This window comes from Schistocerca nitens, chromosome 10 (genome assembly GCF_023898315.1).
Source record: "Schistocerca nitens isolate TAMUIC-IGC-003100 chromosome 10, iqSchNite1.1, whole genome shotgun sequence".
In the NCBI taxonomy this organism is placed as follows: domain Eukaryota; kingdom Metazoa; phylum Arthropoda; class Insecta; order Orthoptera; family Acrididae; genus Schistocerca; species Schistocerca nitens.
Window position 1 is genome coordinate 196,707,211 of NC_064623.1, and position 25,046 is coordinate 196,732,256.

The 25,046-nt window shown below is 44.3% G+C and overlaps 1 protein-coding gene across 2 annotated transcripts; it reads right to left on the reverse strand.

Annotated features, from left to right (window-relative positions):
- Window positions 1-1,565: 1,565 nt before the first annotated feature.
- Window positions 1,566-19,780, reverse strand: LOC126210388 (chorion protein S38-like). 2 transcript variants are annotated; one of them, XM_049939617.1, is made up of 2 exons: window positions 19,717-19,780; window positions 1,566-2,482 (listed from the first exon to the last, which is right to left on the reverse strand). In XM_049939617.1, exons 1-2 carry the CDS (start codon window positions 19,726-19,728, stop codon window positions 1,601-1,603), a joined length of 894 nt encoding a protein of 297 aa, XP_049795574.1. In that variant the 5' UTR covers window positions 19,729-19,780; the 3' UTR covers window positions 1,566-1,600. The 2 variants fall into 2 exon arrangements, with proteins under 2 accessions (XP_049795574.1, XP_049795573.1); XM_049939616.1 differs by lacking the exon at window positions 19,717-19,780 and adding an exon at window positions 11,589-11,798.
- Between the last annotated feature and the right edge of the window lie 5,266 nt (window positions 19,781-25,046).

Here is a 25,046-nt window from a genome sequence, read left to right on the forward strand (position 1 = left end):
GTTAATAAAGATTCCTCGTTATCGGCCACCTACACCAAAAACTGCGGCGCGCTTCTAGCAGTTTCCTCCACCTCTACTGGAGGATTCTGCCGATATTCCATATGACCTTGTCCCATTGGTGTGGCACTGTTCCCCTGAGTCTTCCGCTGTACTGTGAGGTTTCTCTGTCTCTCGTCCCTATTTGGGGCCGTGATTACAGCCCACTGACATTTAACTGACGTGGCCTCTTTCAAGATATTACTAACCTCCAGAACAGGTCCTATGTCAACCAGACCATTTACTTTCAGATTTTTTATTATTTTTATTATTATTTTACTGTTGCTCGGTCCTCTTACTACTTTTTAGAGTTTTCCTGATCTTTTCTTTTGCGAATTCATTCAGTATTCATGGCTGGGCGCCAAAGGGCAACACTGGTAGGACACACTCCTCTTAAGGCATTTTTCTCCGATTTATTTCCATCTTTCATCTGAAGCCCACAGAATCTTTATAAAAACGTTTGATGCGACGGAAGGTAACACATCTTACACCATCCTTCACATTACTAAGCTAGCTGACATAAATGTACTCGCTGAAGTTTTCCATGTTGTTGTTGTTGTGGTCTTCAGTCCTGAGACTGGTTTGATGCAGCTCTCCATGCTACTCTATCCTGTGCAAGCTTCTTCATCTCCCAGTACCTACTGCAGCCTACATCCTTGTGAATCTGCTTCATCTCTTGGTCTCTACGATTTTTACCCTCCACGCTGCCCTCCAATACTGAATTGGTGATCCCTCGATGCCTCAGAACATCTCCTACCAACTGGTCCCTTCTTCTAGTTAAGTTGTGCCACAAACTTCTCTTCTCCCCAATCCCATTCAAGTTTTCCATAGGTATTCCGTTAGTGCAAATATTTACTCCTCATTTCGTCTATGTCATTGTAGTTTTATTAGAATTTGTATTCAGGGTTAGATAGAGCAGCAATCAGTCGTGGAATTAAGTTGCTTTAATATGACATTTATAGTCACAACGCAGATCGGATTTCGACCTGTGGTTGAACTGTGTAAGCATTCACTTGAGCACATACAACTGCTACAATTCCGCACTGCATTGATAATGACCTGACACCGGTCGAAATCTGATCTGCGTTGTGATTATAAATGTCATATTAAAGCAACTTAATTCCACGACTGATTGCTGCTCTATCTAACCCAATATAACTACAGTCGTTGCATGCACCCACCCCATGGAGGGCAACCTGATTTGTATTCAGGTCAGTTAGATGACATTTGAAAGCAAAATCAAGAATCGAATACCGGAGTTCATCAATCTCATTAGCATACAGCACAATCTCGTCTGAGAATTTCAGGTTGTTAAATAAATTGTAAAAACGCGTAATTAATAAAAAGGTATATTTTTATTTATTGAGATACAAGTACAAAAAACAGCACTAAGGACATTATGCACGAATGATACTATGTAATGAAAATATACATATCATGTAGAGATGTGGAGGTGGAGGTGCAAGACGTTAGTGATGATCGTGTTTCAGCCGTGAACCCAGAAATGGGTGACTGACATGTTGATGAAAGTGAGATGTCGACGTGCACCACTTAACAGATTCGTTTAGTGGCCGTAGCCACCGTATCCGTAGCCACCGTATCCTCCGTAGCCGCCACCGTACCCGCCGCCGTATCCGCCGAGGCCGAAACCGCCTCCGTAGCTGCCGAGACCGATCGGGTGAGCGTCGATGGCCTTCACTACTACCGGCACGGGTTTAGGGATGGGGACCGGGTGAGGGACAGGCACGGGGACAGGTCTGTGCACGGGCACGGGAATGGGCTTGTGCACGGGCACGGGGTACGGCCTGGAAACGGGCACTGGAACGGGGTGGGGGACGGGCACTGGAACGGGCCTCTCCACTGGAACGGGGTAGGGGCGATCCACGGGCACTGGAACGGGGCTAGGGACGGACACGGGGTAGGGGCGCTCCACCCTCACTGGGACTGGAACAGGATGTGGCACCGGAACATTTCTGGTGACTGGAACGGGAACAGGGTGCGGTACAGGCACAGGGATTTGCTTGGTGACAGTAATCGACTTGTGGATACTCTGTCCGATGCCGTACCCACCGTATCCTCCGTATCCTCCGAGACCGAGCCCGTACCCACCGCTGAGCCCGTACCCGCCACCTAGGCCGTATCCTCCACCCAGACCGTACCCTCCGTATCCGCCGTATCCACCCAACCCTCCGTATCCACCGTATCCGCCCAACCCTCCGTATCCGCCGTATCCTCCGGAGAGGCCTAGGCCGTAGCCGTATCCTTCGCCGAAGATGCCGCGCTTCTCCTGTTTTTTGGTGGACTCTGCTGAAGCGGTGGTGGCGTCGGCTGTGGCGTCGGCAGCGGGGGCGGCGGCGTCGTGCAGCGTCTCGACGCTCTCAGCCTGCTGCTGGGCGTCCTCTGCGTGAGCCAGGACCGCCAGCGCCAGCAGGGCGTACGCCACGACCTAGAGATGGAACATAAATTAGAGTAAGAAGGGCATCCCATTTTAAATGTCATCACTGTCATTACATTCGGCTGTGGACTAGAATGTTGACAGATAATATCCAAAGAGGACATGTTACAAAACAACAGCACTCCAGAGTATAGAGGCTGCTGAGGACAGCCAACTTACATCCCAAAAGTATCTTTGGAAAACAGATATGCTCCAATAATTTATTGCAAAGACAAATCTGAACTTTGTGGGTAGACAACGTTAACAGACTGAGGATGATGGTTCAAATGGCTCTGAGCACTATGGGACTTAACATCTATGGTTATCAGTCCCCTAGAACTTAGAACTACTTAAACCTAACTAACCTAAGGACATCACACACATCCATGCTCGAGGTAGGATTCGTACCTGCGACCGTAGCGGTCACGCGGTTCCAGACTGAAGTGCCTAGAACCGCACGGCCACACCGGCCAGCACTGAGGATGATGGCATTGATATTGGTTTATTAACCAGCTGATTACTGTTGAGCCATATAACTCAACGCTTTCCTCACCTGCCTAGAGGACATTTGCCATCATTAAGTCATGTGCTTTGTATCCAGTACAGTTCTACCTACGCCTGCTCGTTGGTTCCCCCGAGTTAAGGAATGTCACTCCATCGCACACTAGGATGCATAAATCTAGTAGCGAGCTAAGAATGTAGGGAAATCAGTTTCTCTCCCTACATGACAAAATCCAGCAAACTTCTACTAGCCAAATGAAATCTTCTGGAGAATCGGCATGAGCCTGTTAGCTATCGCTTTCAATCGTTTGGCGGTCTGGTAATCAGGCTCGTCATTTTCAGCCCAGGAAGGCTTTTTTGCTAGGTAAAAGTCCGGCTTTCCAACCTCGGGTTTCAACTTTCTTTGTGCCATCTAATGCTAACTCAACCACGTCAGGCGTGGGATGGGAAGAAATGCTGATACACTTCACAGGTAGACATGGTAAGACTCTCCAAGCTGCGACTGCAGCGCGGAGGTACAGTCGGTTCCACACACGGTACCTGTTTCGCCACATCAGGCTGACTCCAAACCGATCGAATAGCTGGAAAACCTGGGAAGTGATCGTTAATTTTTCCTTTGTTTATTTTACTAATTATGTATATTTTGTGTTTGTAATAAGTAATGTTCCAAAACTATATTTGTTTGTGATTGGCCAAGTGCATCGACCACTAAGCAGTTGGGTTTCGAAACATTTCATGCGTCCGGAAAGTAGGGAATTTAGCTGCAGGACCCACTTGCCTTAAATGTGGGTAAAAAGTAAAATAATGCCCACGAGAAAGAAGACGGATCTGGAAGTCCTGAAGCACATAATTAGTAATTTGTCGCTGGATATTAAGTGGAATGAAAAAGTAAAATCAGCTGCAGCGAGGACAAAGCGAGCACTTCTCTTTGCTATGGGTATTCTCTGAAGGTGTAGATCTCAGAAGAAATGGACGAATTAGAGTTACTGAAAGAATTCTGGGGGATTTTTCCAGAACTCAGGAACCGAGTACAAAAGGAAGACCTTCCTGTGACCTATTCTAGTCGGACTACAAGAAGTGCGTTGCTGCTAGATTTATATCCGTCTAATCTCACACAGGAATTCTTGAAGGAAGGTTTCTGCTTCAGGAAATTGAAATCTCCTGGGCACACTACCCGTATCCCTTGACGGTAAGTGAAAAGTGACAATGCCTTCATATAACGGAAAACATGAAGGAGACATGAAGTAAATTATTAGTGATCTGCCTCTAGTCGTAGTCGTATCGGTTAAATAACTCAAGGTATGTGAATTGATATCAAGTGCGATAACCACATAAAATCAGTTATAATAAGGACGTCGATTTGGATCATTTCAGTGAAGGTGTAGTTCTTGGAACAAATCTTTGACTTTTGATATATTGCAAGAATTCTCCATAACTGTTTTGAGGCTAAAGAAGGGGTCACATACAATAGTAAGAATACATTAAAAATTGAAGGCAAACAACCATAGAAAGATGTAAGTAGTGAGTAGTAGCAGAGATGTAATTAGCGACAAACTTAACATGAAAATTGGGGACCACGAAAGAAACGAAATTCTGTTTCGTTGGATGCAAAACAACGCATGACAGACGAAAGTAGACATAAAAATCAGACTAGCACGAGCAAAGAGGACAATCCTGGTGAATACAGTTCTTCTAGTATCAAACGTTGCACCCAATTTGAGGAGTAAATCTGAGAATGTGCGTTTTGGGCACAGAATTGTATGGAAGTGAATCATGGACTGTGGCCAAACCGGAAAAGGGCAGAACTGAAGCGCCTGTGTCGTTGCGTTACAGAAATATGTTTCAAATTAAGCAGACTGATAAGATATGAGGACTTTCTCCGCCGAATTGGTGAGGAGAGGAGCATGTGGAAAACATTAGCAACAATAGGAAATAGGATGATAGGACATGTGTGACGACATCATGGAATAACTTTAATGGAAGTTGAGGGAACTGTGTAAAATCTATAGGGAAAGAGATTGGAATACGTCCAATTAATAACTGGCGACCTTGGGTGCATTTAGGTTGACACAAGAGAGGACTGTAGAAGAGCAGTCAGAAGACGGACCGATTAAAATAAATAAAAATAGCTGGAGGACTACCGTCCCTGTCTTTTTTTGGGCGTAAAGAAGTTGATGGCGGCGGGGGAGGGGGGACAGGAGGGGTGTGGGAAAGTATACACTCAGCCAGGCACTGGACAGGGCCTTGTGACGTACATATGTATACAGTGCATTAGGGGCATAAGAGCAGTTATCTTTATTGGTGACTGAGAAAATGTACTGAACTGTTTTGCATCAGAATATACTTCATTTGAATAGTAATAATTATAGTTAATACGAATAGTATGTTTTTAGGTTGGTTAGTACCTCCAAGTACATGTGACAAGAGAAAGACATTGATTCTTATTACGACCTGGGCAGCAAGTCAGGTGCTGAAGTGTGGATGTGTGGACGCAAAACGGTCTACATTGTCAAGCGTAGTTCTTTTGGTGGGGCAGTTATGACGATACAAAAAACACCAGGTAGTAAATTATGTGAGTTGTCTGCAGGAAGACTGCTAACTCAGAGAACACACTGACGTGAGTGTCAATGGTCACAGTATCTGCACTTGTAATCCTGACACCCTGTCTATGTAGATATACAACACGATTCTGTAATGATATTACAAACTTTCAGGGATTATATGAGTGTAACTGTATCAAAAAAAAGCTCTAGTAAACATGGGATCTAAAATACATGCCTTAAGAGCTATTAGTACTTGACCATTGGAAGAGACGTGTTTCACAGTAGTGAAAATGAACAACTGCTCATAGCTCATAAGGTATGCACTTCGGAGCCCATGTTTACTGGAAACCAAAGAGCTAGCAGTGGAAGAGATTTGTTTCACAGTATCGAAGATGAAGATGTGCTCATAGCTGTTAAGGTATGCATTCTACAGCCCATATTTACTGTACAATTTTTGATACCTTTATCCTTCTCCATCATCCCTGCAAGTTTGTAACATCATTACTTAATCACTTGTGCATCTCTCCCGCTTTACAAGCATTTATCCCGACTGGCGAGGTCTGCTGTTATGGTTAACCAGATTTGTCGTGTTAATTTTAAGGGGTGGCTGGATGCCCTTCCCGTGGCAACCCCGTAACCCCCCGGTGTACTCCAACAGTGTGCGTGTAGTAAAATGGAAATGCCGTGTGGCTAGGGTAGACCGTTCGCTGAACGCCACTTCGTCGACTTGAGTGTCGATGGGGATGAAATTATGATAAGGACACAACACAACACCCAGTCCCTGAGTGGAGAAATTCTCCAACCCAGCTAGGAATCGACCCGGGCCGTTAGGTTTGGCATTCCTTCGCGCTGACCACTCAGCTACCAGGGACGGACGTGCATCTAGTGTAATACATGGAATAGTGCGAACGTGTTGCAGATGTCTGCGAGTCATGTAACTGAGGAAGAACGTGGGGATCAGCTCCGTATTCACCTAGCGGTATGTGGAAAACCACCTAAAAACCGTGTCCAGGCTGTCCAGCACACCTGCCCTCGTCGTTAGTCCGCCGGGTGGATTCGATCCGTGGCTGGCGCACCTACCCGAGTCCAGGAAGCAGCGGGTCAGCGCTCTAGGCTACCCTGGCGGGTAATTCTCTTAGGCAAATGAGACTGTAAAATACGTAAAGGAGAGATGCGCAGAGACGAATGTACTAGATACAGAAGTACCGAGCGAGGTGGCGCAGTGGTTAGCACACTGGACTCGCATTCCGGAGGACGACGCTTCAATCCCGCGACCGGCCATCCTGATTTAGGTTTTCCGTGATTTCCCTAAATCGCTCCAGGCAAATGCCGGGATGGTTCCTCTGAAAGGGCACGGCCGAATTCCTTCCCCGTCCTTCCCTGATCGACGAGACCGATGACCTCGCAGTCTGGTCTCTTCCCACAAACAACAGAAGTATCTAAAGTAGGACTCGATTGATAAAGATATAGCGTAGCACCTCAATCGAGTGAAAACTCTTTTGCACCTGCTGCAGCAGTGTTACAGTATCGTACTTTGATATACCTAAATATACTTTTCCCCGATGCTCCGCCGTGCCCGTACAACAGTGGCAACAACTTTAGCCGCGATTGAGCTCCCGGTCACGTATCCGTTACGACCGGTTTTCCGCCGTGCGGAGAATCGGCTACCGCTATCTCATCTCCGAGTTTGTGTATGATCAGCCTTCGCTATTAGCTTCTGACAGTCCACAGCCAACTCAAATTTACGGCAAAGTCACCTTAATATCTTCTATTTAGCTCCGTAACTTGTGCGCAACGGATTACTTCCTTAATTAAAAATACCTCACGCCTCTGATACTTTAAATAGCCTCAACGCTCTACAAGTCACCTTAATGGCCTCTATTTTGTTGAGTAACATGTGCCAATGGATTACTTGCTTAATTAAAAAATCTCACGGTTTTCATTTTTTTAAATACCCTAAACCGTCTAGAAGCGACTCACACACAAAATGTTGTCGCCAACTTGTTAGAGCTTTGCGGATAGTTCCACTTTTGTTTTAGACTACTATCTTTTTCTTAGTTCTCGTCTCTTTACTAATTAATGTTCCATTTTATTTATTCATTTATATACTTCGATACATCACTGGAACCCTTCATCATTTAGGTACTTTGGGGTGATTTCAAAAGCCTTTGGAGCTATTTTCTGAAAGCATTAGTTTGGAGACTAGCCTTATCTGGAAGTGAAACTTGGGCGATAATACAAGAGGAGATTGAATCACGGAATACCGTCCATCGTGGAATACCGTCTGTAGCCGACCAATTCCAAATACTCTCACTGTCGAACACAAGGCTTTCATCCATGTGTAGTACATGACAATACTTCAAGCAACCATCTGATATACATCTACAAATTGGAGACACTATCGCGATTCTGAGTACGAAGAAACATAAATGTTCTTTCCCATACGAATCGTATTCACCCTCAAACGATATTTCTGTTCGTCAATGTACAAAGAAAATAGTTTCTTTCTGACAAGAGGAGAATAGCTGTGAAAATTATGAAGTAACTGACAGAAAAGTTTGTCGTAGAGAGGTGCATCACCCCGTCTTCGGAGTCTTCGAAGTGAGCGCTAGAGCCGCCCGGAGTGGCCGTGCGGTTCTAGGCGCTACAGTCTGGAGCTGAGCGACCGCTACGGTCGCAGGTTCGAATCCTGCCTCGGGCATGGATGTGTGTGATGTCCTTAGGTTAGTTAGGTTTAATTAGTTCTAAGTTCTAGGTGACAGATGACCTCAGAAGTTAAGTCACATAGTGCTGAGAGCCATTTGAATTTTGAACACAAGAACGACAAATGGCTCTGAGCACTATGCGACTTAACTTCTGAGGTCATCAGTCACCTAGAACTAATTAAACCTAACTAACCGTAGCGGTCGCTCGGCTCCAGACTGTAGCGCCTAGAACCGCACGGCCACTCCGGCCGGCACTAGAACGACAATATCTGTGCCTGGAAGCGATACATAACGATACAAGAAAAGAATGCTTATTGAACATGGGCTCTAAAATGCACACGTTAAGAGATATGTGCACTTCGCTATTGTGAAACACTTCTCTTTACTGAACAAGTGGCCATAACTCTCACCGTATGCATTTAAGAGTCCATGTTTACTGGACACTTTTTTCTAGTTTTGGTCCATACCGCCACATACTGCTTACCTATCCTACAATCTTAGTAGCAACACAGCACTGTCAGACGTAACCGGACGATTTTTCGCTATAAGGTTTCTGGACCGCTGTTCCTTACCTCAAATTGATACATTTACCATTCTCCATCATCCCTGATAATTTGTAACATCACGGAATCACTCTGTATATTTGAAATTTAGAAATGTAGATGCTGATTCCAGCTTTCGAGACGTCAGTTTCAAAGAAATCGCGACTTTGATACGTTTATAAAAGTTAAGTTCGTAAAAAATCTCAATTCTGGTTAGCCGCCAATAGACAAACTTGCTGGCAACACGAGGAAAAAGAAATCTGGAGTTGAAGGTACAACGCTACCTGATGCCGTTGTCATCTGACAAGGGAAACGGCGGCGAGCGGAAAAATAGTTTCGAGATTTCACGACAAGATGGTGGCTCTAGATACGCCTGCTACATGTACATCTTCTGGCTGTCTTCAAACTGCTATACTGGAATGATGTTTCTGTCAGTGTGGTGAGGCAGAAAGCGATCATACTCCCCCCCCCCCCCCCCCCAATCAACTGGATATTTCCTTGGATCATTTTTTAGTCACTGCTGCTCCTTTTAATGATGTTTCAGCGGTCCTCGGTCGTTCTTACTGTAAGGGAAACCCTATATACAAAAGTGTTGACACGGCATATTCTCTTTACCCCGGAACAGTCTTTACGCTGTCGGAACACACAGTAAAATTTCAGCCTGGCGAAGAAAATATACCGTAAACTTCACCTTTTAAAATAGAATAAGAGAAGTTGAGGGAATTGCGCTTGCATTATGCGTGTACAATGGCGACAGCAGTTTTTTTAAATTTTAACGTTTCTGTATCGCTGTGTAGTTAATACAACATGAGAATAGACCTATGTTCCCCACGTAACTCATCGACAAAAATCACTATTAACTATTCATGAAAAGCACAACACATATTTTAGACTAATCTATTTTTAACCGCTTTTCGGTTTGTAAGACCATCAACAGAGGCTGACTATTGTCGTCAATGGATGTATAATATCCGTGATCAATATTGAAAACGTATGTCCCATATTACGAATGAGTTGCGAACACGAAGTCAGTGTCATCTCTGACAGTGCAGTGGTTATGAAATTAAAAAGTTGAACAGTAAATAAATAGAAAGGGAACAAACCACTCAACAATAGTCAGTGAAAGTATTACCTTAACCTTGCAAACCGGAAGCGGATCAACAAAGTAAATTACTACTGTGTAAGATACGCAGTATTGTTCTTTTCACTTATACGTAATTATGAAATTGTTCTACCAAGAAACGACGGAAGAATCAGTTAACATGAATCAGAGACGTTAGCTCTTGACTGGAGATACTAGTGGCTGTTACGCAACTTCAGGTTGAAATTTCATTCACGAAAGCATCTGCTACGGCATAAAAAGATAACGCAATGTGCAAGTGATACCGAGTTCCAACGAATTTAGTCGTAAACAAGAAAGGCAGAATGTGTCACTGACATTGCTAGTAGCCTATTGGAATCAGCAACAACCGTCAAAATCTATCCCATACCGGTCCCAACTGATTTATGGAGGAAAGATGGCTTGAATCTAGTGGCTCGAAAGGCAGATGTCATAAGGAGATTCATTGTTAAGCATCCTACAGAAATATAACTTGTCTATGAACGGGCTCTCTTACATAATGCTCACTCGGCTAATCCTTGGTAATTTGGTAATTTGCATGAACGAAGAACATAGAGAAGATTCAAAGAAGAAATGACCCGTGCGTCATGGGTTTATTTACAGCAAGAGCGTCGTGGGAATGGTGAAACGATATGCAGTGACTCTGGACTAGAACAAAGGTGTTGTACGTCACAACAGGACTTCGTAGCTCAGTCTTAAAATACCGAGTCCGCGCTTCCAACAGGATCCCATTTACACGCCATGTAATGATCATGACTGTGAAACAAAATAAATTCATGCTGAATGCAGTGTATACCGACAGTCGTTCTATCTATCCATACTCTGTGGGAATGCTATGAATGGTGAATAAAGATTAAGGTATAATTTACAGCCTCCGTCTCGTATTTCACGTCAACAATTCAAAAGTGGAAATGATAACACAACAATGCACATCGCTCTGCAAACGTTACAAATGATAGCAACACAGCAAGGGACATCGTTCTAGAAACGAATCTTATTTGCGAATTCTTGTGTGTGTGTGTGTGTGTATGGTTTGAGGTTTTCGGGCGCTAAACAGCATGGTCATCAGCGCCCAAATGCATAGAAACAGGAACACATGCGGTGAAGGGACGAAGACGGACAGCGAACAAGGAGAACGGCTAAAGGACACAGACGTTATTCTTGTTGTTTTGGTTTGAGTTATCATTTCGAAAATATTTCGTGTTATATTACTGCGTATAAGTACTGTGGTGACAAAAAAATCTATTACGTAACATGTATTAAAATTGCCAACTTACGGAAATCAAATGTAGAAAGTCAACTGAAACGTACTGGCGTTTGTTTCAAAGCATCTGATCGGTTATGAAAAAATTCTGCATTTGTGAACCATGGACGTTTCATTAACCACACAGCTCTAAATTCTCTGATTGTTAAACACAGGCATTCGCCGATGTCTAACATTCGACGATATTTTAAGTGCATCTTTCGATCGGAAGACTATCGTGACCAAGAATGTGAAGAAACATAAAATAATGTTTATTTACAAATGAACCTTATTCACTCAGCGGTATTCGTGTTCGTCAACATAGAGGGGACATAACTTCCTACTCACTGTTCAACGAAACAAAGAGACTTAAACAGCTACGCCCACATGGATAACCCAAGTTTATGATGTCACATTTAATACAGGATCAATAGCTTTATACCAGTTCTGAAACTGGGACTCACCGCCATGTAGTATGCAACAGCGAAGATGACACAGTACATCGTGAATATTGATTCACTTGACCGCGTCTTTCGAACAGAGAACTTTCATTTCATCAATAACACGAACGTTGAGTGTATCGCAGTTCACTGCTTGCATGCTGTCGTTCGTTTAGCCCATAACTGACTGGAGAAATAACAAAACAATTTTGTGCCCAGAGTAACGTCTGCTGTGAAAAGTGCCACAGAGATTATGTGCGCAGAGCTTGATATCCACCAGAGATATCGTATCAGAAGATAGCGATAATCTCCAGCTCTGACATCATTTCTCGTCATTTACTATCTGTTTCAGAGTTTTGCAATTCGATTCGGTATTAAAACCGGTTACGTTACAGATCTGATGAATGATATCTCATCACAGATGGATCTTATCGAAAACGAGGTGTACCGTTCACGGAATGTAGGCCTATAATGTTTCAGTATCTGAGAAATAGCGAATAGCCTTTCGTAAACGGCGGTTTATCTACAGCGCTAAGCGCACATAAGTGTTGTCGTTGAAAGACCTGGGAAGTTGTTGAACAAGCCATTAGTCTGTTCACATTGTTTTCTTGTCACCGTCACTTCAAAGGCCGTGTCAGCCATTAAGGATTTCGCTACTGTATTTTCCGTGCTCCATATCTAGCTCTAAATGCACACTGTAAACACCTGTGAAGTGGATGACAGAGGGTACTTCCCAATGTACCAAATATTAGAGCTTTTCCCGTATGGTGAATGGAAAGAATGTTTCAACGCCTCTGTGCGCAGTCTAATAGAGTACATTGTCTTTGCGATGCCTACGGTGAAGCCTACCTCGGGGAAGATCAGTTTGGATTCCGTAGAGATATTGGAACACGTGAGGCAATACTGACCTTACGACTTATCTTATAAAAAAGATTAAGGAAAGGCGAACCTACGTTTCTAGCATCTGTAGATTTAGAGAAAGCTTTTGACAATCTTGACTGGAATACTCTCAAATTCTAAAGGTGGCAGGGGTAAAATACATGGAGCGAAAGGCTATTTACAATTGGTACAGAAACCAGATGGCAGTTATAAGAGTCGAGGGACATGAAATGGAAGCAGCGGTTGGGAAGGGAGTGAGACAGGGTTGTAGTCTCTCCCCGATGTTATTCAATCTGTATATTAAGCAAGCACTAAAAGAAACAAAAGAAAAATTCGGATTAGGTGATAAAATCCGTGGAGAAGAAATAAAAACTTTGAGGTTCGCCGATGACATTGTAATTCTATCAGAGACAGCAAAGGACTTGGAAGAGCAGTTGAACGGAATGGACAGTGTCTTGAAAGGAGGATATAAGATGAACATCAACAAAAGCAAAACGAGGATAATGGAATGTAGTCCAATTAAGTCGGGTGATGCTGAGGGAATTAGATTAGGAAATGAGACACTTAAAGTAGTAAAGCAGTTTTGCTATTTGGGGAGCAAAATAACTGATGACGGTCGAAGTAGAGAGGATATAAAATGTAGACTGGCAATGGCGAGGAAAGCGTATCTGAAGAAGAGAAATTTGTTAACATCGAGTATAGATTTAAGTCTCAGGAAGTCGTTTCTGAAAGTATTTGTATGGAGTGTAACCATGTATGGATGTGAAACATGGACGATAAATAGTTTGGACAAGAAGAGAAGAGAAGCTTTCGAAATGTGGTGCTACAGAAGAATGCTGAAGATTAGATGGGTAGATCACATAACTAATGATGAAGTATCGAATAGAATTGGGGAGAAGAGGAGTTTGTGGCACAAGTTGACAAAAGGGACCGGTTAGTAGGACAAGTTCTGAGGCATCAAGGGATCACAAATTTAGCATTGGAGGGCAGCGTGGAGGGTAAAAATCGTAGAGGGAGACCAAAAGATGAATACACTGAGCAGATTCAGAAGGATGTAGGCTGCAGTAAGAACTGAGAGATGAAGAAGGTTGCACAGGATAGGGTAGCATGGAGAGCTGCATCAAACCAGACTCAGGACTGAAGACCACAACAACAATAACAACGGTGAACAACACGTACAGGGATGCAGAACATCTCTACACTGTCCAGTCACGTCAACGTGTCACACCTATCAAAATCCTGAAATCCGGACATCTGCGAGACGTGCAGGAAGAGAGTCAACGAATTCTGGAAGGTACCGACAGAGGTGTGAAAAATGGTTCAAATGGCTCTAAGCACTATGGAACTTAACAGCTGAGCTCATCAGTCCCCTAGACGTAGAACTACTTAGACCTAACTAACCTAAGGACATCACACACATCCATGCCCGAGGCGGGTTTCGAACCTGCGACCGTAGCAGCAGCGCGGTTCTGGACTGAAGCGCCTAGAACCGCTCGACCACAGCGGCCGGCTTAGAGATGTGAAACCATGCCGACTCCAGTTTCGTGGCCAACAGTGCTAGGTTTCTCGGTTGAGGATACATGGCACGAACAGTCTTTTCTAAGTGACCCCACAGATTCTCGATTGGGTTTAAATCTGGGGAGTTTGGTGACCATGGGAGTATGGCAAACTCATCCTGGTCTTCGAACTACGTACGTACAGTGCTAGCTGTGTGAGCATTCTTCTGCTGGTAGATGGCATAGTGCCGAGGAAAAACAAACTGCATGTTGATGTGGTCACAGTCCCGAAGGATGAATGCATACTTGCGTTAATCCACTGTGCCTTCAAGAATGAGGAGATCACCCATGGAATGCCACGAAAACATTCCTTAGACCACTACGCCCTTTCCGACGATTGTTTCAGTTTGTTTGCTTTCAGACGTTGCACGCCGACAGAGCATGAAACGTGATTCATCTACCAACGCCACTGAGTGGCTGTACTGGCGTGCAAATACTACACTTCGTCGGCGGTGATGAGTAGTCAGCATGGGTGCATGAACCAGACAGCTGACGCAAAGGGCCATACGCTACAGGCTTGGCTGAACGGTCATTGACAAGACTGATGGTAGCCCATCGGTTCATTTGGGCGGTCAGTTGCTCAACAATCTGTTCTCCCGTACATCTCTCCGCAGTCGTAGTTCACAATTGTCATCTATGGGTCGTGGCACACCACACTTGCCTCGGCGCCCGTTTTGGATAGCGCCATGCACAGTGTCACTACGAAGGCACGCGAGCAGTTTACAAACGTTTCGGAAATGCTTCCACCTCCTTTTGGGAGTCATACAAACTGCTCCATTTCCGCATTACAACTGTTCACCGCGTCCCACAGACACGCTTTTTATAACCTCCACTGCTAGTGGGTCAGACTAATGTGATTGGACAGTGTAGATTCCGCGCTTAATTCCCATTCCTTAAAATTCGTAAACATACTTTCAAGGAATAGTTGGCGTTCAGCTTTCTCAGCACCTTCTATTTACTATGGGTCTCAGACACTTTACCAATATTTTATGACACATCGCTCTAGTTTTCTGTCAACAATCTCTTTTCCACACTGTCTGCATTTCTCTTCTTTTGCTACCAATGAATTGAGCTCTGCAGCATGCTTTATCTACCACACACAGCCTATGTGGTCATTCCATTATAAATCACCACAATTTGTATTAGTAGACTGACAGCAGTTGTTGCACACTGATATTATGAGGCTTTGATGCCCCAGTGGCAGATTAAACAAGTGACAGTCTATCATGTACTAGTAGGCTGTGTGACACTGTAATTTTCCTATGAATGAGATTGCTTAAAAAAACACCTATACCAGGTTTGGTAGCACGTGTAGAACGAACATAAGTTATATATGTGGTGTCTGTTCTTTCGGGCGGCCAGATGCACACTAATCTCGAACTCTTACGGGAATCGGAGTAATATCGCCAGTAATCAGGATAACGGGCAAGAGGCAACTACATCAGTAGTGGGCGGATAACTTGAGGATTTGAACCTAACGGCAGGCGTTATAGGGTAGTCCGTGCAGTTGCAATGACCACTGTGTCCGGATGGCGTAGTGGTCAGCCCATCTGCCTAGTAAGCAGCAGATCCAGGACCGAACCCCGATCCAGTACAAATTTTCAACTTTCCCACTAAACTGTAAATGTCGTGTGACTAGGGCCTCCCGTCGGGTAGACCGTTCACCGGGTGCAAGTCTTTCGATTTGACACCACTTCGGCGACTTGCGCGTCGATGGGGATGAAATGATCATGATCAGGACAACACAACACCCAGTCCCTGAGCGGAGAAAATCTCCGACCCAGGCAGGAATCGAACCCGGGTCCTTCGGATTGACATTCTGCCACGCTGACCCACTGATTCAAATGAATGCCTACTGGTAGTTAATTATGACTTGTTTGTGTTACAGTGACGAAAGAGACCGAGCGCACGCAAAATGGCCACCCGTTTTTCTTTTACTTTACAGGAATGAGTGCGATACTCTCCGTCCAAAGAAGCCTCGGATGACCCAACGGTACCGACCGGCCGCCGTGTGATCCTCAGTCGATAGGCGTCACTGGATGCAGATATGGAGGGGCAGGTGGTCAGCACACCGCTCTGACATCCATTGTCAGTTTTCGTGACCGGAGTCGCGACTCCTCACTCAAGTAGTTCCTCAATTAGCCTCAGAAAGGCTGAGTGCAGCCCGCTTCCATCAGCGCTCGGCAGACTCGGACGGTCACCCATTCAAGTGCTAGCCCAGCTCGACAGCGCTTCGGTGATCTGTCAAGAACCGGTGTTACTACTGTGCCAAGGCTGTTAGCCTAAAGAGTGTATTGACTACACTGAAAAGTCAAAGTCATGAAGAATAATGCCGAAAATCTCACAAAAATCTATTTAGGGCATCTTTTGAATACGTTATGGGAGTGGCAGTGATCAATGTCTTACAAATATTTACTATTAAAAACAGTCTTGATCACGGTTTATTTATCAAGGTGACCGGTTTCAACCACTACTGTGGTCATCTTCAGACCATTGAGTAGGAACCTTTTTCTGTTGGAGAATCACTACTCTAACAGAAAGAGGTTCCTACTCAATGGTCTGAAGACGATCACAGTAGTGGTCGAAACCGGTCACCTTGATAAATAATCCGTGATCAAGACTGTTTTTAATAGTAAATATTTAGGGCATAGATTTTCATGGCGGAGTCTACAAATGTTCAACATTCTTCGCACAAAAAACGGAGAAAGAAACTAGTAACAGACCGCATTAGGCTTCCTCCCACCATCGACCTGCGAACTTAACGGAAGGAATCGTAAACGCTGAACGTACGCTACAGTAGAAAGTCTTCCACGCATTTTTTTCCGCCTCCATAGCTGAGTGGTCAGCGCGGCTGGCTGCCATGCTGAGGACCCGGGCTCTATTCCCGGTACTTCCAGGGATTTTTCGGTGGTGAGAGGACAGGAATGGGGTGTACTCAGCCTCGTGATACTAATTGAGGAGCTACTTGAACGAGCAGGTCACGAAAAATGACAACGTCCAGGAGAGCCGTATGCAGACCCCAAGCTCCTCCGCACCGCATCCAATGACGCCATTGGCACAGGATGACACGGCGGTCGGTCGGTTCCGATAAGCCCGTAATGGCTCGTGGGTGGCGTTTCCAAGCGTTTTATAGTTATTTGGAGACAGGCGCAGATATAGACGCGGACGTATTTTGCACTGGACTCAGTTCCAGGGCTAATTTGGTCACAATGTTTCAGTACGTAAACTGTTCGTCTTCACATGAATAATTTTCATGCAACCTGTCCCTATAACCTGACTGCCCTCCCTTTCAATCTTTCGCAATGTTAAGATACGAAATACGCCACTGTACGACCACGTCTATAAGCTGACCTTCGCTACAGAAGTGTGGCTAAAATGTCAAAATCATGCTATTACATCTACATCTACAAACACTTCGAAAGCCGTTGTACGGTGCATGGCATAGGGGTTCCACGTACCACTATCAGTTACTTCCTTTTCTGTTCCAATAGCAAGCAGACCGAGGGAGAAACGGCTGTCTAAAAGCCTCAATACGAGCCCTAATTTCTCGCATTTTATCTTCGTGGTCTTTACATGAAACGTACGTTGACGCCAGTAGAACCGTTCTGCACGTGGCTCAAATGCCGGTTCCCTAATTTTCCGCAACGTCATGTTTCCTCTGGAAAACCCCGTTTGAGTAAACGAAGCATCTGCGTAATGCACGCGTGCTGGTTAAACCTACTGATAACACATCTAGCAGCCCGCCTCTGAATTGCTTCCGTATCTTCCTTTAATCCGACCTGGTGGGAATCCCAAACACTCGGACAGTACTGAAAAATGGGCCGCAGTTGCATTATATAAGCCGTCTCTTTTGCAGAGGATCGACACGTCCCCAAAATTTTCCCAGTGAAACGAATCGAGCATTCGTCTGTTCTACAACGAACCTGACGCGCTCATTCCAATTCATATCGCTTTGTAATGTTAATCCCACAAATTTAATCGATGTGACTGCCAAATCTAAAAGTCCAACGTTCAATTGTGACACTTCCCGTGGATTTCTTTCCTGTCATTGATTTCTTTAGAGGGCGCTGATAACTCCACCGTTGAGCACCCTAGGCCCCCCCTCCCCCCTCCTCCAAAGAAAAAGCAAGAGATTCTTTCACCTCTGTGAGTCATTTTTACACATTAAATCGACGAACTCGATCAAGTTTCGGGGTCCACGTTAAAGTGTAGTTGCTCCTATAGATGGGGGAACTATCTGTTTTAATTCTTGAACAAATAAGGAAATAAAAAAGAAACTAGAGCCATGGATAACAAAGGCACTGTAGCTCTAATATCAGTATTTATGCTGAAGACATATTTATCCCTTTAGGTACGAATATATCAGCAAGACTTAATAAAAATCAAGATAAAATGAGGCTTAACAAAAGCAAGCCTCGTTCGCAGAATTCTTCGAAATAGAAAAAGCGTTCTATAGTATAAATTGGCGAAATATTTTCGAATTTTTTTTCTCAGAAAAGTAGGTGTACTCTACAGGCTACGTTGAGTGGACGAGGCAGCCTAATGAGCACACACTAAGGACTATCAGTAAACCACAGAAAGACGATAGTAGCGAGATTAGCGAAAAACTTAACACTGAAATTGAGGACCACGAAGTAGAGGAAATTAAGGAGTTCTGATACCTGATAACACATGATGGATGACCAAGGAGGGTATTAAAAGAAGAATAGCACAGGAGAAGGTAGTCTTCCTGTCCAAAAGAAGTGTACCGGTGTCAAACATTGGTCTTAATTTAAGGAAGAAATTTCTGAGAATATACGTCTCGAGCATAGCGTTCAAAAAAATGGTTCAAATGGCTCTGAGCACTATGGGACTCAACATCTTAGGTCATAAGTCCCCTAGAACTTAGAACTACTTAAACCTAATTAACCTAAGGACATCACACACACCCATGCCCGAGGCAGGATTCGAACCTGCGACCGTAGCAGTCCCGCGGTTCCGGACTGCAGCGCCAGAACCGCTAGACCACCGCGGCCGGCCGAGCATAGCGTCCTTTGAAGTGAATCGTGGACTGTGGGGGGAGGGGGGGGGGCGGTGTAACCAGAGAAGAAGTAAATCGAAACATCTGAGATGTGCTACGGAAGGACTGATAAGATAAGCAATGAGCAATGTCTCCATGACACATTGATTGTCTCATTCATTCGGCAGAGAATGCTAGATGCTAGAATTTTGACATGAAGTATGTACGAACGATCATTTTTTGAAATCAAATGAAATTTACTCAGTCTCTCAAATTTCAAATAATGAAACAGTGAGCAACGAAAATATTCATTAGCTGTGACATTATGAACCAGTGAGTGAAATATTTTTTTGTTAATAATGACACTTCAAGACACTTCCAGCTAGTAAATGAGGTCCATCATTAAATTTTGGTTGGTTTCCCAAAATCGCATAATTCGAAAGCTGAAATCTTTGTATTAAAAAAGACTCGATCTGTTTGTTCTTTTATCCATCCCCCAAACAGAGACTGTGTTCCCTCTGTAGGACCTCGAAGTCGACGTCACGTTAAACCTCAATGTTCCTTCCTTCTATTTATTACGCCTCTAGGTACAAAGTAAATTAATAGTAATAGTCGTATAAATATCCTTTAGTTGGGAGTTCCAGACAATACGATTTCTAGTCGGAAATGAAGTTTCCCTAAAAGGGAAACCAGCGATGTTTTCTCAGGCACGACTTACCTTGATCCCCATGCTTTCTGGCTTGACACGAAGTGCTCGGAAGCGCTGGAGAACTTGAGGTGCCGTTCCAGACAGCTCCAGGCCGTATATATACTGCGACCACCCCGTGGTAGTCATAATTACCCCCTCCACCACTACCACCGAGGCAGACATACACGACCAGCGACTCGCGACAGGCGTCTAGGGGCGGGCAGGTTTCGTGTGACCGGACGGAAGAGAAGAGAAAGAGAGAGGGAGAGAGGGTTTGCTCAGCGCAGGGAAACAGGACAGAGAGACACTCTAACTGGTGGGCACCCCGCGCCTCTCCCCTCCCGGCACGCCCGTGTTAAGCAGCTACGGTGTACTGTGACCACCTTTCATGTCGAGGTGTCCGCGAAACCGGCGCGAAGAAAGTTACCGGGCGCACCGCTTTGCTGAAACTGGTTCGGCCCGCGGGGCGTGTCGCCTACACCGGAAGACCGCGCGTCTGCAGTCGGGCGTCCGCTCCAGGAAGCGGGCGACGTCGGCTCGGCCCATATCGCATTTCGGCCGGGAGTCGACAGAAATGGACGGCTGTCCTCTGGCGACGATCGACTTCCAAATACCAGGTGATCAAAAAGTCAGTATAAATTTGAGATCTTAGTAAACCACGAAATAATATAGAAAGAGAGGTAAAAATTGACACACATGCTTGGTATGACATGGGGTTATATTAGAACAAAAAAAAAAAAAAACACCATATTGATAGGCGCGTGAAAGATCTCTTGCGCGCGTCGTTTGGTGATGATCGTGTGCTCAGCCGCCACTTTCGTCATGCTTGGCCTCCCAGGTCCCCAGACCTCAGTCCGTGTGATTATTGGCTTTGGAGTTACCTGAATTCGCAAGTGTATCGTGATCGACCGACATCTCTAGGGATGCTGAAAGACAACATCCGACGCCAATGCCTCACCATAACTCTGGACATGCTTTACAGTGCTGTTCACAACATTATTCCTCGACTACAGCTATTGTTGAGGAATGATGGTTGACATACTGAGCATTTCCTGTAAAGAACATCATCTTTGCTTTGTCTTACTTTGTTACGCTAATTATTGCTATTCTGATCAGATGAAGCGCCAACTGTCGGACATTTTTTGAACGTTTGTATTTTTTCGGTTCTAATAAAACCCCGTGTCATTCCAAGCATGTGTGTCAATTTGTACCTCTCTATCTACATTATTCCGTGATTTATTCAGTTTTCCATTTTATACTGACGTTTAGATCACCCGGTACACTTTCCATCACCATGTGTGTCTGGCAAAAAAAAAAACGCATTTACCTGGTGGTTATAATTAAAGAACAGTTACTCACAGAGGTCCATTGTCTGCTCACAGAGGTCCAGTGTGTGCCTTGGTAGATATTCAAATGTGTTATTGCAGAACCGATTCACACTGGAAAAAAAATTAGCTCCACTTAGGGCACCAGGTGAAAATACGGTTCTGTCAATGCAAGAAAGACATATACAAATGTTTCTACATGTAATGGGTTAGGAGCGGTAAGTGGGCAGAAAAGTTCAAACAACTGGAAATAGATAAAGTCGATTTTATTGTTACCCACTGCTTACGAGGGTAAGTCAATTATTATCCGCAAAGTAGTTATAAAATTTTATTATAATCAAATAGGAAAGTAGCACTGAAAGACCTGAGTTTAAACAAGGCCTCGGGAGTAGACAACATTCCATTAGAGCCACTCCTGACAAAACTCTACCATCTGGTGAGCAAGATGTATGAGACAGGCGAAATACCCTCATACTTCAAGAAGAATATAATAATTCCAATCCCAAATAAAGCAGGTGTTGACAGATGTGAAAATTACCGAACTATCAGTTTAATAAGTCACAGCTGCAAAATACTAACGCGAATTCTTTACAGACGAATGGAAAAACTGGTAGAAGCCGACCTCGGGGAAGATCAGTTTGGATTCCGTAGAAATATTGGAACACGTGAGGCAATACTGACCTTACGACTTATGTTAGAAGAGAGATTAAGGAATGGCAAACCTACGTTTCTAGCATTTGTAGACTTAGAGAAAGCTTTTGACAATGTTGACTGGAATACTTTTTTTCAAATTCTGAAGGTGGCGTGGGTAAAATACAGGGAGCGAAAGGCTATTTACAATTTGTACAGAATCCAGATGGCAGTTATAAGAGTCGAGGGGCATGGAAGGGAAGCAGTGGTTGGGAAGGGAGCCTCTCCCCGATGTTATTCAATCTGTATACTGAGCAAGCAGTAAAGGAAACAAAAGAAAAGTTCGGAGAGGTATTAAAATCCATGGAGAAGAAATAAAAGCTTTGAGGTTCGCCGATGACATTGTAATTCTGTCACAGACAGCAAAGGACTTACAAGGGAACCTCCCCATCGCACCCCCCTCAGATTTACTTATAAGTTGGTACAGTGGATAGGCCTTGAAAAACTGAACACAGATCAATCGAGAAACGAGGAAGAAGTTATGTGCAACTATGAATAAAAAGCAAAATATACAAACTGAGTAGTCTATGTGCAAGATAGGCAACATTAAGGATATTGTGAGCTCAGAAGCGCCGTGGTCTCGTGGTTAGCCTGAGCAGCTGCGGGACGAGAGGTCCTTGGTTCAAGTCTCCCCTCGCATAAGAATTTTACTTTTTTTATTTTCGCAAAGTTATGATCTGTCCGTTCCTTCATTGACACCTCTGTTCACTGTAAGAAGTTTAGTGTCTGCGTTTTGCGACCGCACCGCAAAACCGTGCGATTAGTAGACGAAAGAACGTGCCTCTCCAGTGGGAACCGAAAACATTTGATCGCAAGGTCATAGGTCAACCGATTCCTCCAAAGGAAAACACGTCTGATATATTCTATACGACACTGGCGATGGCATGTGCGTCAAATGACAGGAATGTGTTGTCGACCCACCTAACATGTACACTTGGCGAATGGGTAAAAAGATTCTTCTACCTTGCCCGATTTAGGTTTTCTTGTTAGGTGTAGCGTCCCCACACTACGGCGCAGTTACTTCGCATTGGACGGTCGGATAATAATTGTCTGAAAATAAAAAATTAAAATTTTCGCACAAGCAAAGACTTGCACCAAGGACCTCTCGTTCCATTGCTGTTCACGCTAACCACGGGACCACTGCGCACGTGAGTTTACTTTTCCCTCACTGTTGCATATCTTGCACATGGACTACTCAGTTTCTATATTTTGCTTTTTTTTCATAGTTGCACATCTTCCTGTTTTCTCGATTGATCTGTGTTCAGTTTTTCAAGGCCTGTCCACTGTGCTAACTTATAACTAAATCTGAGGGGGGTGCGATGGGGAGGTTCCCTTGTTAGAAGAGCAGTTGAACGGAATGGATGGTGTCTTGAAAGGAGGATATAAGATGAACATCAACAAAAGCAAAACGAGGATAATGGAATGCAGTCGAATAAAGTCGGGTGATGCTGAGGGAATTAGATTAGGAAGTGAGACATTTAAGGTAGTAAAGGAGTTTTGCTATTTGGGGAACAAAATAACTGATGGTGGTCGAAGTAGAGAGGATATAAAATGTAGACTGGCAATGGCAAGGAAAGCGTTTCTGAAGAAGAGAAATTTGTGAACATCGAGTTTAGATTTAAATGTCAGGAATCGTTTCTGAAAGTATTTGTATGGAGTGTAGCCTGTATGGAAGTGAAACATGGACGATAAATAGTTTGGACAAGAAGAGAATAGAAGCTTTTGAAATGTGGTGCTACAGAAGAATGCTGAAGATTAGATGGGTAGATCACATAACTAATGAGGAGGTATTGAACAGAATTGGGGAGAAGAGAAGTTTGTGGCACAACTTGACTAGAAGAATGGACTGGTTGGTAGGACATGTTCTGAAGCATCAAGGGATCACCGATTTAGTATTGCAGGGCAGCGTGGAGGGTAAAAATCGTAGAGGGAGACCAAGAGATGAATACACTAAGCAGATTCAGAAGGATGTAGGTTGCAGTAGTTACTGGGAGATGAAGAAGCTTGCACAGGATAGAGTAGCATGGAGAGCTGCATCAAATCAGTCTCAGGACTGAAGACCACATCATCATCAATACGAAAGTTGTAAGAACATCATTTTTCGTCATAGTCTCCTTGCGTTTCAACGCAGTCGATCCATCGTTGTACAAGCTTCTTGACGCCATCATAAAAGGTTCTCGGTTGAGCTGCGAGCCAGGAATGCACCGCTTCTTTCACTGCTTCGCCCGAGGGAAATCGACGGCCCCTTAATGCCTGTTTGAGTGGACTAAACAAGTGATAGTCAGAAGGGGCAAGATCGGGACTATACGGAGGATGATCCAGTACTTCAAATTTGAGTTTCTGGAGCGTTTCAGCAGTGTGGCCAGCTGTATGTGCACCGGCATTGTGGTGCAACAACACAACACCTTTTGACACCATTTCTCGGCGTTTGCTTCGAACTGCAGCCTTTAGCTTGGCAGTAAGTGTCTCACTGTAACGTACACTGTTTATTGTTGTGCCCCTTTCCCCACGATGTTCCAGTACTGGACTTTGTGCGTCCCAAAACACCGTAAGCATCAGTTTTCCTGCGGACGGCTGGGTCTTGAACTTTTTCTTCCACGGCGAGTTTGGATGTTTCCAATCCATACTCTGCCGTTTACTCTCCGGCTCGTAATAACAGATCCATGTTTCATCACCAGTAATGATCCTGTCTAAGAAGTCCCCTTCGTTACCATAGCGATCCAAATGCTTTTTTGCAGATGCCCAAGCGCGTTTGTTTATGCAACTGTGTTAGTTGTTTTAGGACCCAACTTACACAAACTTTATGAAACCCAAGTCTGTTGTAGATAATTTCGTGGGCAGAACCGTGACTAATTTGCAGACGATGTGCCACTTCGTCGTCTCTCTAAGAGAATCATTTCACGTGAACGCTCAATGGTTTCTTCATTTGTGGCGGTAAACGGTTGTTCGGCTCCTTCGTCGTGCGTAACACTTGTGCGACCATTTCGGAATTTTTCAATCCATTCGTAGACACTTCGTAGTGGCAAAACACTGTTCCCGTACTGTACCGAAAGTCTTCGATGAATTTCGGCCCCGACCACAAAAAACGGATCACTGAACGTGGCTCTTCTTTGGTGCAAATAGACAGCGGAGCAGCCATGGTTAACAGCATGGCAGCGATAACTAACCTAGCAGCTTGAAAATTTCAAAGATATAACAAGAAATAAACAAAGCATGCGTCATCTACGTAAAACGACAGTACTACCAAAATAAACAAAAATGTAACTAAATTGCGGATAATAATTGACTTACCCGCGTACAAAAATTGTTCAATATGAGCAACAATCCTCTATCCGTAATACGACT